The 16,997-nt window shown below is 46.0% G+C and overlaps 1 protein-coding gene across 4 annotated transcripts in view; it reads left to right on the forward strand.

The window, feature by feature from the left end:
- sppl3 (signal peptide peptidase 3) overlaps positions 1-16,997 on the forward strand; it is a 247,765-nt gene that overhangs the window by 113,871 nt on the left and 116,897 nt on the right. For all 4 annotated transcript variants that reach the window (XM_072497308.1, XM_072497328.1, XM_072497323.1 and 1 more), the window contains one exon: positions 1,465-1,542. In XM_072497308.1, coding sequence (XP_072353409.1) covers positions 1,465-1,542 — 78 coding nt within the window. Of the gene's footprint in view, positions 1-1,464; positions 1,543-16,997 lie in introns of those variants that run through there.

Raw genomic sequence — 16,997 nt, forward strand, 5'->3', positions numbered from 1 at the left:
CATGGTTTATACTTCATCCTGTCTTTAGACAGCTAACAGGTTATTTGAAGTAATACTCCAGATTTTGACACAAGAAAACCACAGCCCGATGCAAATGTTGTCTGGAAATCTTTCTCAATTCTGTGTTCCTTAGGGAATTGAGTATGATAGTTTATAGCTTAATGAAAACATCTTCAGCGTTAATACTGTAAAATTTTGTGACATAAACACACCTGACAAAATATTAGTTCACAATTACTTGTATGCATGAAATTATTTATCCATACACCTGCAAATGCTTATACTTTTGTTTTGAGTATACAAAATGACAGTGGGTAGTGCAAATTGTACGGAGGGTGGAGGGTGTACCTACACCACATGGATTCCAGCTGTTCAAGAAGGCAGCTCAGCATCACCTCGAGGGCAATCAGAAATGGGCAATAATTCCTGAGTTTTCCAGCAACATCCACACCCCATGAGAGTATAATTTAAAAAAAATGATTTTTGGGGAATTTACAAAAGATTAGATTTGCTATTGAAGAAATAAAAATTGACTACTCAATGTGGTGGGTTGACATTTAAGGAAATTTTGGTGTGTCCTGAGGAAGACTGCATCATATTTTAAATTGTAGTTCCCTTGTTGCAATGTGGCTAATTAGAGAATTTCTTCAATATTTCGTTTTTTTAAAATGCGAATAGGAATGCTTCTGTTCGGAGGAATTGCTGATGACTGCATGCATGCATCTGTTTTCAGAATGAGCTGACTTCTCGATTTCTTGACATAAATTATGTATTTTATATTTAGAAAGCTGGGGATTGTTTCACAGCTGAAGAGGTACGTTTGAAGTGTAATGACGTTTAACGTAGGGAAATGCGACAATTAATCTACAGCCAGGTCTTGCACAGATCAATGAGAGGAATTACCAGTCAGTCTCTTTTAGTCATGTTGTTTGAGGGGTCAGTGTTGGCCAGGACACCAGGAGAACTCGCCTGGTACCGTTTGCATTCAGCTGAGAAAGTCAATGAACCGGGCGGTTGCACTCTGCATTTGTAAACCAAGAATATGTACTAAAGTCTTATCGAGTGAGGCTTTGAACGCTTTACCCTCTGACTGACTCCGAGGTGGGAGTGCTACTATTGATCCAAGGCTGATTCCCATGACAATTATTATTCATGTCTGAGCCGTAACAACAACAACAATGCAGTATTACCAACCATACACAACTGCACTTCTGGCAAAAGCAGTTGAAATTGCTGACCATTTTTGCATTTTTCACTCTGGGATCTTGATTGGTGACCATCATCTCTCTCGACATGTTGGACCTTCCTGTAGTTCAGCTGGCCAATGGAAAAACTTGACAAGACATTGGGAAAGTTTAATTAAATTAACAAATATTTAAAGTAGTTTGAAAATGATTTTTCAAATGCTTAATGTGATGTCACTTTCAAATATAATCTAAATTTTGTTTTCACTTCCTTCTTTAGGGCCTATTCCCTTGTGGATTCCAGCCAAGTTTCTACCTTTCTCATCTCCATTCTACTCATAGTCTATGGCAGCTTCAGGTATGTTTGTTATTAGCTTTGGTAGCAGAGATGTATTTATATAGGCATTGATTGACTATGCATTGTGGATAACCAACATTAACCAGGGCAACAGGTGCTGAGAGCTGTGACTCCTGGAAGCTGACTTTTCGGAGGGGATCAAGGGATATGGGGGAAGGTGGGATCAAATATGATCATAATTAATAGCAGAGCAGGCTCCATGGGCTGAATGGCCTTGTCTTGCTTCCATTTTACATGTATGTCTATATAAGTTTATCCTTTGAAGAAAATACCACCCTGAAGGTGGTTTTCTTTAAAGAAGTTGCATTTTGGCAGAATTGATTTGGGTTTGTTATATCAAGTTTGACTTGTGGTTGTGGTTAAAGAACTAATTTGGTGTGTTCTGGTTATTATGCCTAAACATGTTGGATGGTGTAGAATGGATGGGAGGCAAATGAATTAAACTTTCCTGACTTCCAGTTATGTTTAGAATCAACAAATCTTTGTTGTTTCCTACATTGCTGACAGATTTGGAATTGAAGTTGGCACTCAACTGCAGTCATTTCAGATTAGTACTAATGATAAGTAGCTATTTGTTCCTGAGGTCACTGAAGTTGTCAGCCTAAATAAAAGCAAATTACTGCGGATGCTGGAATCTGAACCCAAAGAGAAAATGCTGGAAAACCTCTGCAGGTCTGGCAGCATCTGTCGGGAGAGAAAAGGGCTAACGTTTCGAGTCCAGATGATCCTTTGTCAAAACCTAAATAAAATATTGTTTCTTAAAGCTCCACTCATGTGACCTTTAGACTAATATCCATCTTACAGGGGAAGCCATGAGGAGATAGAGGAATGTGGGAATTGTCAAAGATAATAGAACAACATAAAACAGAGAGGAGTAACCACATGTAGAAATTGCTGAATTGGAAAACATTGATCGTCGGAGCAGCGAATAGCCTGAGGAAGCCTAAAGGGAAATTATTTTTCTTTTGCATTTTGCTATTGTTATGGGAGAGGTGTTTTCAGAACCCCAAAATGTATCATGGAGTTCAACCAACTCCCCCTTTAATGCATTGTTGCTTTTGAAGCACACGGCTTGTTCTCCAGGTGTGGTATTACAATTATGATGGACACGTGGGTTTTTAAACACAAAACAATGTTTATTCCATGAACTCAACTTAACCTTTTAGATAAGCATTGGATCACTTAACACCCCTTACTTCAAAGATAACCCCAAAAATATTACAACACTAAATAATCCTTCAGTTATTCCTTTCAACATCCAAGAGACTTAACACCTTTAAACAGAAACACATCCGGTTAAAGGCATTACTATTATGAGTTTAAATCACCCAAATGATCCAGAGATAGTCTTTCATGGCAGAGATCACAGCAGATCCAGCTCACTGCAAACACAGACACACCCAAGCTCCTTTCCTCAAAACTGAAACTAAAAACCGCAAAATGGCTGAGCTAAAACCCAGCTCCACCCACATTCTGGCATCACTGCATTTCATAAAGGTACATTGCTTAAACAACCATTTCTTAAAGGCACTCTCACAAGACACTATGTTTAGATTTCTGGTGGCTATTTCTTGCCATTTGGGTTCTCCCTAAATTAGTGTTCTGTTGCTTTTCAGTTGCAATGCTAGATATAAAGGGAATTAATTCCAGGCATATAACTATTGAGAACCAGTTGACTTAATGCTGTTGGACCAACCTGCAAAAGCATGATACCTGTAACACTAAGAAACTAAAATATTCTACCACATGTGACACTGACCATCGCTCAAGGTTTCTGATGTTTTCATTTACCTGCGAGGTTTAACCAGTGCTTCTAGAATAAATGCCAATTTAAATAATTTTGTTTTTGGCTTGGCAGTAAATGGTAACTCCAAATTTTCTTGTCTGTTGGTAAACACAGTTAACTTGTGCATGATTAGCAACATGGAAATCCTAGGCATGCTAAAATCCCCAGAGATGGGTGATGTTACATCCCAAGTGGTAATGGAGATTAGCGAGGCTATGTTAGTGGCACTGATGGCTTCACTGGGGGAGACGAATCAGAAACTGGCAACTACGGACCCAGTAGTTTTCCTTTAGTCCATGTAAAATAATGGGACCGATAGTATAAACTTCAGGATTACTGTACATTAATAATTTGGTGAACAGTAGTCAACATGGATTAGCTGGGACAGATCCTGGGCAGTCTTCACTTGCCCGAACTGACAACATCTTCAGATCAGTCCCGATAGCTGACAGTATTTGAATTGCTTGTGTATATGATTCTATAAATGCAGGCAAATGGGGTTAACTTAGATGGGCTTTTTGGTTGGCATAGACCAGTTTGGGCCAAAGGGCCTGTCTCCGTGCCGTAGACTCTATGATTCTACTGTTGTGCTGGGTAGAGGATATGAACTGAAGCGGTAGAGACCCTCATTCTCTGACCCTGTCATAACTGTTTGAACAGCAGGTATCCTCCATATAAAGTAAAACAAATAAAGCCGCCAAACAAATAAAGCTGCCAAAATCCCAAGTGACCATAAACTGCTTTCCCCTTTGAGGAGGAGAGATAACTGGTAGTGGTTTAATCGAGGATGACCACACCTCCGGCAAAGGGGCAAGGTTGAGTAGGTGGGATTTCATTAATAATCTCAGCCAGTATGGGAATTGAACTTGCACTATTAGCCTCACTCTGCATCACAAACCAGCAGTCCAGCCAACTGAGCTAAACTGGTGCTTAAAACCAACCACCAGTAAAACACTCTTTAACACATTCCACTTTCACAATGCTATTGCTAAGAGGGAACTGAACATCACCCTGGATGGCCAGAGACTGAAGCACCTGTTTATCTTAGTGTCATCCTTGGCAGAACCCAACACTGCCTCATCAAGACTGCAGAAAAAATTAAAGTCTGTAATAATCTCCTCACCATGGTGGCGAGTACTCATGGGGATCACAGGTCAAGACTCTTAAGGACGTCTGCTCTTGCCATCACGTACTCAACTGCAAAATACTGCGTACCAGTATGGTACCAATCTGCACGGACCAAATTTGCCATTGTGCAATTCAGCTCAGCATGCGCATCATCACAGGTATTCTTCGACCAACTCCACTCTCCGGTCCCAATCCTGAGCAACATTCCGTCCCAACATCAGGAGCGTGATTGCAACAAGCAAGTTGCTGGAGAAGATCTACTCCAAAGAAAGCCTGCCCTTATTCAAGGACCTATTCAACCAACAGCAGTACACCTTCCCTCATGCCTCCCCATATGGCTAACCCCAACACGCTCAGAAGTAACTGAGGACATTTGACAGGACAAAAGATTTACCAGGAACCACTCTCATCGAAGACCTCTCTGCTCATTCACCTGGCTTCGATGTAACAGTGTGGGCCCTTTTAAACGTTTCCGGACTAGCCAAGCCTTCTATGCAGCCACCCAACATCAGCGAGGGTAGTCCAAGAAATTTCAGGCTGCAGCTGCGGTGCAGCCCAAATAATGATTTGTATTGTCGAGTGGCTGCTGACTAAACCTCAAGTCGGACTTAAAGAAAACGCCATCTAGCCACTGACGAGGCTATTGCTTGGCTCTGTGACTATGTGCACACTAAATAAATAAATAAATGACAAAAATATACCAAAGAGCTTCATATAGGTGTAATTAGATAAAAATGGGTGCTGGGCCAATGAAGAAGATATTGGGAGAAGTGACTAAAAGCTTAGCCAAAGAGGTAGGTTTTAGAACTGTTTTAATGGATTGGAGAGAGGTGAGCTGATCGTGGAATTTAGAGAAAATTTCAGTGCATGGGGCCCAGGTGGTTGAAGACACATTGCCAATAATGGAGCAAGTGAAGGAGCACTCAAAAGGCCAGTTTTACATGAGGAACTGTGGTGCATTTCAGGTTGGGAAGGTTGTAGGGCTGGAGGAGATTATAGATCGGGAGGGACAAGACTTGAATGGGTTGCATTCATTATCGTAACGCTTGGTGAACTTGCTGATTAAGCAATCAATGGAAGCTAATCCCAGCATATTTCAGAGAGTCGTGAACACGCAGGTCCATCACACGAACCTGCCTCCCATCCATTGACTCCATCTACACCTCCCGCTGCCTGGGGAAAGCGGGCAGCATAATCAAAGATCCCTCCCACCCGGCTTACTCACTCTTCCAACTTCTTCCATCGGGCAGGAGATACAGAAGTCTGAGAACACACACGAACAGACTCAAAAACAGCTTCTTCCCCACTGTCACCAGACTCCTAAATGACCCTCTTATGGACTGACCTCATTAACACTACACCCTGTATGCTTCATCTGATGCCAGTGCTTATGTAGTTACATTGTATATGTTGTGTTGCCCTATTATGTATTTTCTTTTATTCCCTTTTCTTCCCATGTACTTAATGATCTGTTGAGCTGCTCGCAGAAAAATACTTTTCACTGTACCTCGGTACACGTTACTATAAACAAATCCAATCCAAGAGCTCGCACTGCAGAAATTTATTGACACAATTGACATGGGGGGCGGGGGGGAACACAATTTACTAAATGTACAATTGAGAAGATTTGTGTCTGGTCACGAGACCAGGTATGCCATTGGTAGTCCAGAACCAGTTTTTCTTTTTTTTTGCATTAAAGAAGCCTTTGAAAATTAGCAAATTTGTAGATTCTTAAGACCATTCTATTTTACTGAACATTCTTTGTGCAACTGAGAAGGTTCCAATGTAGGTCGCTCACAAAAACTACAAAAAAGATGAATAGACACTCGGGTAGATGTAGAGAAGTAATAGGGGGATATACTGATGAGATCGGATTAATTAAGGTGGGAGGAGGCTCATATGGAACATACCCGAGGCCCATTGGGCTGTAAGGCCTGTTTCAATGTTGTACTTTATATGTAAGAAAAAATTCAACTTTTGCTATGGTAACTGGGTTATGCAGAAGACCTGGATTGATGAAGTACTCCAGATACTTGCACATAGAATGCAGTAGTTGTACTAACATTGTTGGAACAGGCTGTTTCCATTGAAAATGTCTCACGCAAATGTTAAAGTTTTGAACTGAATTTCTGTCATTTGCTTAAAATAATCAGGTAATTATGATGTGGCAAAAGAAGATTAACAGAATGCACTACTTTGTTCATAGAATTCCTACAGTGCCGAAGGAGGCCATTTGGCCCGTCAAGTCTGCACCAACCTTCTGAAAGAGCACTCTACGCAAATCCACTTCCCAATAACACATTAACCTAACCTTCATATACCTGGACACTAAGGGCAATTTAGCATGGCCAATCCACCTGACCACATCTTTGGACTGTGGGAGGAAATCGGAGAACCCAGTTTTTAGACTGGAGAATTATAGTTTTCCGGGAGCTCTGACCTGTAGTTGTAGTCGAATGCAATCAGCGGTTAGGTGATTCGAATAAGAAATAGATTTTGTCATGATATGCAAACATGCAGCTAATGAACACATAGAATAGGACATGACCAATGAGCAGTCAGGACACTCAGGGGTGGTATCTCACTATAAAAGGGATGAGGCACTCACCCCCCCCGTCTCTTTCCACAGACCAACATCTACAGAGTGAGACAGGATGTATCCTCAGCATTACACCCCAGCACGTGGCTTAGAGCAAGGCTGGTTCAGTTAGACTGAGTTACTACATTTAGATTAGCAGAGAGTCAAACTCATTGAGAACTGTGCTAATAGTTCAATAAAACACATTGAACTCACTTCAAAGTCTGGAGCATCTTTTACTCAAAACTGCATCAAGTGGCAGCTTGTGTTATTCCAAATTACATAACACAACATGTTACCAGGAGTCTGTTCAATCTAGTTAGTTCAACTCAGCAAGATCCGTGACGACCAGCGCATGTATACCGGCACAATGGAAAAGATTCCGGCTCCTCACCAGCTCAGGACCTCCGGCAATCTCCGTGCCAACTGGCGGACATTCAGGCAGAAATTTCAGCTTTACGTCGAAGCATCAGACCTCAATGGTGCATCTGATGCACGGAAGATAGCTCTTTTCCTCACCACAGCGGGTGATCACGCCGTGAAAATATTCAACTCCTTTCACTTCGCCGAAGACCAGGACAAGACCAAGTTTCAGACGATCCTGGACACGTTTGACAACCACTGTGAGGTGGACACCAACAAAATCTTCAAGTGGTAAATATTCAAGCAGCGATTGCAAGGTAAAGACGAATCCTTCAACTCATATTTAACTAACCGTAGACTGCTAGCGCAATCCTGCAATTCGGTGATATGACTGACTCCATGATCAGAGACCAAATCTTTTTTGGAGTTCACTCTGATCCTCTGAGAGAGCAGTTACTGAAGATCAAGCATATGATCCTGCCAGTCGCGATTGAAACATGCACAGTGCATGAGCACGCTAAAAATCTCTCTTCCCAGTACAAAACGGCTGAAAATGATAAACTAGCCTCCCACGAGGCAGAGAGTGTGCAGGCCATCTCCCGGATGCAGCGCCTCAACACTCAACAGCGCTCTTCCCCGGGTCCGACGCCTGCGCGATGCGAATGGGATAACGAAGCGGCCGAAACCCGCACTGCACAGGTGCAGATGTCTGAGAACGGCACTGCGCATGTGCAACGACGCACGGAGTGTCAGGACGCCGATGTCATGACGTGTTTGAACTGTGGCACCGCCCATTTAAAGAAACACTGCCCTGCAAGAGGCAGACACTGTTTAAACTGTGGGAAGCCAGGCCACTATGCAGCCTTGTGCAGATCTGCACCACCAGTCAGGAGCCAGTGCTCCCAATTCCGACAATGGCGCATCCGGAGTGTGCAACAACGCCGACAGGATTCTGATCCCGGCAGTGCAACGGATCCAGCTGCTGAATGCCTGGACAACGCCTACCATGTAGGCATTATTACAAAGTGTGAATATTACAAAGTGTGAATATGCCATATCAGACACATATCCAGTCCAATCAATCCTAGCTGTGGATTCTGAGGATGAATGGCGAGTAGTGATGAAGGTCAACCACTGCCCCATCAGTTCAAGCTGGACACGGGTGCCTCTGCCAACCTCCACTCACAGACAGACTTCAGACGCATTAAGAAGCCCCCCCCCACGGTCCTTCCAGCTGCCTGCAAGCCCCTGGATTACAACAGGAATGCCATCACGGCACTGGGATCCTGCCAACTGCACATATCCAACCGACACACACAAGCACGGTTGCGCTTTGAAATTGTTAAGCCGGACAGGGCATCCCTACTAGGTGCGCACGCCTGCAAGCAGCTGAACCTCATTCAAAGGGTTTACACCACGACATCCTACCATGTGCATCTTCAGGCCGGCATCGGCGACATCCTCGCCCAGTATCCAGATGCGTCCGATGGGATGGGCACGCTGTCGTATCGATACAAGATTCTGCTACGGCCTGATGCCAAGCCAGTTGTCCACGCACCGCGACAAGTCCCTGCTTCACTGAGAGAGCACCTGAAGGCACAGCTCGAGGATCTTCAGCAAAAAGGCATCATATCCAAGGTCATCGAACCGACTGACTGGGTCAGCTCGATGGTGTGCGTAAAGAAGCCTTCAGGGGACCTGCGCATCTGCATTGATCCCAAGGATCTCAATAAGAATATCATGCGGCAACACTACCCCATCCCGAAGCGGAAGGAACTCACGAGTGAGATGGCACACGCGCGCTTCTTCACCAAATTGGATGCATCACAGGAATTTTGGCAAATCCAGCTGGAAGAGGCCAGCAGAAGGCTCTGCACCTTCAACACGCCTTTTGGCAGATACTGCTACAATCGCATGCCATTTGGCATCATCTCGGCATTGGAGATATTCCATCGCATCATGGAGCAGATGATGGAAGGCATTGAAGGGGTTTGTGTGTTCGCGGACAACATAATATGGTCCACGACCCCTGAAGAACATGTGTTCCATCTCCAGAAGGTATTCCACCGTGTACATGCCAGCGGCCTAAAGTTAAAGAGGTCCACATGTTGTTTTGGCACATCAACGCTCAAGTTCCTAGGCGACCAGATCTCTCAGCATGGTGTGCGCCCGGATACAGACAAAATCAAGGCCATTGAGGCGATGAAGGTCCCCGAGGACAAAAAGGTGGTGCTGCGCTTCTTGGGTATGGTCAATTTTCTGGGCAAGTTCATTCCACACATGGCCACGCACACCGCAGCCCTACGCAACCTGGTGAAAAAGTCAACTGCCTTTGAGTGGAAGGCGGCACACCAGACAGAGTGGCTGGAGCTGAAAGCCAAGCTCACCACTGCACCAGTCCTGGCATTCTTCGACCCAGACTGGGAGACAAAGATATCCACCGATGTGAGTCAGGTTGGCATCGGTGCGGTGTTGCTTTAACGAGATGACACCTCATCCTGGGCACCAGTAGCCTACTCATCAAGGGCGATGACACCCACTGAAACCAGATATGCACAGATTGAGAAGGAGTGCTCGGGTCGTCTCACCGGCATCCTCAAATTTCATCATTATGTCTACAGCCTGCCGACATTCACTGTCGAGACGGATCATAGGCCTCTGGTCCACATCACCTACAAGGACCTGAACGACATGACGTCCTGCTTAAGCGTAGGTGGTATGACTTCAACTTGGCGTACACACCAGGGAAGGAGCTCATCATCGCTGATACATTGTCCCACTCTGTCACCTCGCCCAGTGAGCCGCTGGAGATCATCCAGCACATCGAATTGCAGGTGCAGCTGTGTGCTAGCACTCTCCTGGCGACAGATGAGAAGGTAGTTCTCATCCGTGATGATACAGCCAAGGACCCCGTCTTGCAGCGCGTCATCCACAACCTCACCAATGGCTGACAGAAAGGGCAGTGCCCACAATTTTACAATGTGAAGGACGACCTGACGGTGATTGATGGTATCCTCCTCAAGCTGAATGACAGGATTGTCATTCCGCTCAGTCTCCAGAGTTTGGTGTGGCGCCAGATTCATGAGGGACACCTGGGCATCGAGAAGTGCAGATGCAGAGCCCGGCAAGCTGTCTACTGGCCCGGCAACAGCCAGGACATCACAAACATGGACCTGAACTGTGCTACCTGTCAGCGGTTCCAGACAGCGTAGAGCAAGGAGACGCTCCAACAGCATGACATAGTGACCTCTCCGTGGTCCAAGGTTGGCATCGACCTCTTTCATGGTTGCGACTATGTATTGATCATCAACTATTTCATGAATTACCCTGAGGTGCTGAAGCTCCCGGACCTCACCTCTCGGACCGTCATCAAAGCCTGTAAGGAGACATTCTCAAGGCATGGCATCCCAATCACCGTCATGAGCGACAATGGCCCATGCTTTAACAGTCGAGAATGGTCCACGTTTGCCAGGTCATACAATTTCCAGCATGTCACCTCCAGTCCGCACTATCCGCAGTCCAATGGAAAAATCGAGAAAGGGGTGCACGTTGTGAAACAGCTCATCTGCAAGGCCGCGGACTATGCTTCTGACATACACCTTGCACTGCTTGCGTACAGGGCGACTCCATTGTCCGATGGCATGTCGCCGGTTCAACTCCTGATGAACAGGGACCTGCGGATGACATTTCCAGCCATACACCTGCCCAACCTGGATCACCTCCCAGTGCTGCAGAAGATGCAGCAGCTCCACGACCGTCAAAAGCAGGGCTATGATGCCCATGCCACCGATCTGGCCATGCTATCTGCGGCGGGCACTGTCAGGATCCAGATACCGGATGGTGGGTGGTCTGCCCCAGTTGTCGTTGTTCAACAGGCCACGCCCCGCTCTTATGTTGTACGTATGGCTGGTGGCTCCATCGTGCGAAGGAATCGGCGGGCACTGCGCAAAGCTGCCTGCCCGCAACCACTTTCCCCTCCATTTCCATATGTTGAATTGCCACCTCCTGATACCTTGCACCATGAGGCCACCAGTCAGGCTTCCATCCCGCCTGTCAAGGCGCCATCGTCCCCTCCGCCACCTTTCCGGCGGTCAACCAGGATCAGACACAAGCCTCAGAGACTGGACTTGTGAACATTTGTTTTGTTTGCTCTGTTCTGTTGTCCTCTGTCAGTCATGTTAGACAGACCCATTCATGTGTAACTACATTCACATATGCCAACAAAACATTAAAAAAGGGAAGATGTCATGATATGCAAACATGCAGCTAATGAACACGTAGAATAGGACATGTCCAATGAGCAGTCAGGACACTGGGGTGGTATCTCACTATAAAAGGGATGAGGCACTCACACCCTCTTTCCACAGACCAACATCTACAGAGTGAGACAGGGTGTATCCTCAGCATCACACCCCAGCACGTGGCTTAGAGCAAGGTTGGTTCAGTTAGACTGAGTTACTACATTTAGATTAGCAGAGAGTCAAACTCATTGAGAACTGTGCTAATAGTTCAAAAAAACACATTGAACTCACTTCAAAATCTGGAGCATCCTTTACTCAAAACTGCATCAAGTGGCAGCTTGTGTTATTCCAAATTACATAACGCAACAGATTTGTGGGAAGTGCCAGCAATTATATCTAATATCAGAATTAACGTAATGTCAAGGCATTTTATATGCATCTGTAGTTGGTGAGCACATCGAGCATTTTTATTTCAATATTGGTCTGTTACTTGTCAGGGAGGTCACCAGGCATGCTCTTCTCAATTCCAGTTTGATAGCTGTTTAGTAAATTGACTATAGATGTGCTCCATATGTGAGATCATTGTATCAAACATGGAACTGAGTCTAATGGTATCCTCAGTTTTCTTGTTGAAGTAACTTCCTTTCCCAAAACTGGTGATATCCTATAGAACGTTATGCATCCCATCTTTGGATTTAGTGGCAATCCTTGTATTTGTACTTTCTGAAGGTATTTGTATTATTTCACCACATGCCATTTACTCCTTCTTGGATACCCCTTCTTAGACTATCACCAGATCTGTTTCTCTCAAGGTTTCATCTAATCTTTTCTGCTTTATAATGTTCGAGCTACATGTCAGCAAACTCATGTCATAAGTATTATTTTATGGCGTACTAGACTGAGATCTTGTTGACTTGTAAACTGTTTCTTAGCTTAAGGTGCCTGACCATATTTTCTGGCTCTTCTGAGGCCTTGTTTCTTTCTTTAATGAATACCTGTTTTCATACCCCACACTTGGTTCAATAATAACACTTGCATACCTGTAAAGGTTTTCTTATTCATTTTACTAACCGCACTCCATCCATTATTCCCATTTCTTTGGGTTTCTTCAGCCCAAAACATCAAGATTCCCTCTCTCTCTTAATGTTAGGCACTTTGAATGGTCCCCAATTGTTCATCCTGAAAGTGTTGTCATTATGTAGATTTTCACTTTGTGAATCTAAACTCTTATTGTGCCTCAAATAATTATCTCATTTGTATCTGTCCTTGTAACTTTCTCCACCTTCCCATCGGAGCCATCCCATAATCAGTACAAAATGTTTGAATCTCTCCTATGTCTTATGGGAAGGAAGAACTGTATTTATACACCACCTTTTTAAAAAAAAAAAAAAAAAAAAAAAATATTTTATTGAAAATTTTTGGTCAACCATCACAGTACATTGTGTATCCTTTACACAATAATATAACCGTATAAATAGCAATGACCTGTTTTATAAACAAAGAATAAATAATATATAACTAAAACTAAATGGCAACTGCCTTGTCTCAGATAAACACTCTCCAAAAATATGATTTAACAGTCCAATATACAATTATTTATAGCAGTGACCTATACATATTATACATATATATTAACAACCCGGAGAGTCCTTCTGGTTCTCTTCCCCCCCGCCCGGGCTGCTGCTGCTACCTTCTTCTTTTCCATTCCCTCTATCTTTCTGTGAGGTATTCGACGAACGGTTGCCACCGCCTGGTGAACCCTTGAGCCTATCCCCTTAAGACGAACTTAATCCGTTCCAGCTTTATAAACCCTGCCATGTCATTTATCTAGGTCTCCACCCCCGGGGGCTTGGCTTCCTTCCACATCAACAGTATCCTGCGTATCATATAGCCGGGCTACTAGGGACGCAAAGGCCAAAACATCGGCCTCTCTCGCCTCCTGTACTCCCGGCTCTTGTGCAACCCCAAATATAGCCAACCCCCAGCTTGGTTCGACCTGGACCCCCACTACTTTCGAAAGCACCTTTGTCACCCCCCCCCAAAACCCCTGTAGTGTCGGACATGACCAGAACATGTGGGTGTGATTCGCTGGGCTTCTCGAGCATCTCGCACACCTATCCTCTACCCCAAAAAATTTACTGAGCCGTGCTCCAATCATATGCGCCCTGTGTAATACCTTAAACTGAATCAGGCTTAGCCTGGCACACGAGGACGACGAGTTTACCCTGCTTAGGGCATCTGCCCACAGCTCCTCCTCAATCTCCTCCCCCAGCTCTTCTTCCCATTTCCCTTTTAGTTCATCTACCATAGTCTCCCCTTCGTCCCTCATTTCCCTATATATATCTGACACCTTACCGTCCCCCACCCATGTCTTTGAGATCACTCTGTCCTGCACCTAGTGCGTCGGGAGCTGCGGGAATTCCCTCACCTGCTGCCTCGCAAAAGCCCTCAGTTGCATATACCGGAATGCATTCCCTTGGGGCAACCCATATTTCTCGGTCAGCGCTCCCAGACTTGCGAACTTCCCATCCACAAACCGATCTTTCAGTTGCATTACTCCTGCTCTTTGCCATATTCCAAATCCCCCATCCATTCTCCCCGGGGCAAACCTATGGTTATTTCTTATCGGGGACCCCACCAAGGCTCCCGTCTTTCCCCTATGCCGTCTCCACTGTCCCCAAATTTTCAAAGTCGCCACCACCACCGGGCTTGTGGTGTATTTCTTCGGTGAGAACGGCAATGGGGCCGTCGCCATAGCTTGTAGGCTAGTCCCCCTACAGGACGCCCTCTCCAATCTCTTCCACGCCGCTCCCTCCTCTTCTCCCATCCATTTACTCACCATTGAGATATTGGCGGCCCAGTAGTACTCACTTAGGCTCGGTAGTGCCAGCCCCCCCCCTATCCCTACTACGCTGTAAGAATCCCTTCCTCACTCTCGGGGTCTTCCCGGCCCACACAAAACTCATGATGCTCTTTTCGATCCTTTTGAAAAAAGCCTTAGTGATCACCACCGGGAGGCACTGAAACACAAAGAGGAATCTCGGGAGGACTACCATTTTAACCGCCTGCACCCTCCCTGCCAGTGACAGGGATACCATGTCCCATCTCTTGAAGTCCTCCTCCATTTGTTCCACCAATCGCGTTAAATTTAACCTATGCAATGTACCCCAATTCTTGGCTATCTGGATCCCCAAGTAACGAAAGTCCCTTGTTACCTTCCTCAGCGGAAAGTCCTCTATTTCTCTGCTCTGCTCCCCTGGATGCACCACAAACAACTCACTTTTCCCCATGTTCAGTTTATATCCTGAGAATTCTCCAAACTCCCGAAGTGTCCGCATTATCTCTTGCATCCCCTCCGCCGGGTCCGCTACATATAACAACAAATCATCCGCATACAGAGATCCCCGATGTTCTTCTCCTCCTCTAAGTACTCCCCTCCACTTCTTGGAACCCCTCAATGCTATTGCCAGGGGCTCAATCGCCAGTGCAAACAATAATGGGGACAGAGGGCATCCCTGCCTTGTCCCTCTATGGAGCCGAAAGTATGCAGATCCCCGTCCATTCGTGACCACACTCGCCACTGGGGCCCTATACAACAGCTGCACCCATCCAACATACTCATCTCCAAAACCAAATCTCCTCAGCACCTCCCACAGATAGTCCCACTCCACTCTATCAAATGCTTTCTCGGCATCCATCGCCACCACTATCTCCGCTTCCCCCTCTGGTGGGGGCATCATCATTACTCCTAGCAGCCTCCGTATATTTGTATTCAGCTGTCTCCCCTTCACGAACCCAGTTTGGTCCTCATGGACCACCCTCGGGACACAATCCTCTATCCTCATTGCCATTACCTTGGCCAGAATCTTAACGTCTACATTTAGGAGGGAAATAGGTCTATAGGACCCGCATTGCAGCGGGTCCTTTTCCTTCTTCAGGAGAAGCGATATCATTGCCTCAGACATAGTCGGGGGCAGCTGTCTCCTTTCCTTTGCCTCATTTAAGGTCCTCATCAGTAGCGGGGCGAGCAAGTCCACATATTTCCTGTAAAATTCAACTGGGAATCCATCCGGTCCCGGAGCCTTCCCCGCCTGCATGCTCCTATTCCTTTCACTACTTCCTCTGTTTCAATCTGTGCTCCCAGTCCCACCCTTTCCTGCTCCTCCACCTTGGGAAATTCCAGCCGGTCCAGAAAGCCCATCATTCTCTCCCTCCCATCCAGGGGTTGAGCTTCGTATAATTTTTTATAAAATGCCTTGAACACTCCATTCACTCTATCCGCTCCCCGCTCCATCTCTCCTTCCTTATCCCTCACTCTCCCTATTTCCCTCGCTGCTCCCCTTTTCCTCAATTGGTGGGCCAGCAACCTGCTCGCCTTCTCCCCATATTCGTACTGTACACCCTGTGCCTTCCTCCACTGTGCCTCTGCAGTACCCGTTGTCAGCAAGTCAAATTCTACGTGTAGCCTTTGCCTTTCCCTGTACAGTCCCTCCTCCGGTGCCTCCGCATATTGCCTGTCCACCCTCAGAAGTTCTTGCAGCAACCGCTCCCGTTCCCTCCTCTCCTGCTTTCCTTTATGTGCCCTTATTGATATCAGCTCCCCTCTAACCACTGCCTTCAGCGCCTCCCAGACCACTCCCACCTGGACCTCCCCATTATCATTGAGTTCCAAGTACTTTTCAATGCACCCCCTCACCCTTAGACACCCCCCTCATCTGCCATTATCCCATGTCCATTCTCCAGGGTGGGCGCCCTTCTGTTTCCTCCCCTATCTCCAAGTCCACCCAATGTGGAGCGTGATCCGAAATGGCTATAGCCGTATACTCCGTTCCCCTCACCTTCGGGATCAACGCCCTTCCCAAAACAAAAAAGTCTATTCGCGAATAGACTTTGTGGACATAGGAGAAAAACGAAAACTCCTTACTCCTAGGTCTGCTAAATCTCCACGGGTCTACTCCTCCCATCTGCTCCATAAAATCTTTAAGCACCTTGGCTGCTGCCGGCCTCCTTCCTGTCCTGGACCTCGACCTGTACAGCCCTGGTTCCAACACCGTATTGAAATCTCCCCCCATTACCAACTTTCCCACCTCTAGGTCCGGGATGCGTCCTAGCATAAGCCTCATAAAATTGGCATCATCCCAGTTCAGGGCATATACGTTTACCAAAACCACCGTCTCCCCCTGTAGTTTGCCACTCACCATCACGTATCTGCCCCCGCTATCCGCCACTATAGTCTTTGCCTCAAACATTACCCGCTTCCCCACTAATATAGCCACCCCCCTATTTTTCGCATCTAGCCCCGAATGGAACACCTGCCCCACCCAACCTTTGCGTAGTCTCACCTGGTCTATCAGTTTCA

Source organism: Scyliorhinus torazame, chromosome 1 (genome assembly GCF_047496885.1).
Source record: "Scyliorhinus torazame isolate Kashiwa2021f chromosome 1, sScyTor2.1, whole genome shotgun sequence".
Classification (NCBI taxonomy): domain Eukaryota; kingdom Metazoa; phylum Chordata; class Chondrichthyes; order Carcharhiniformes; family Scyliorhinidae; genus Scyliorhinus; species Scyliorhinus torazame.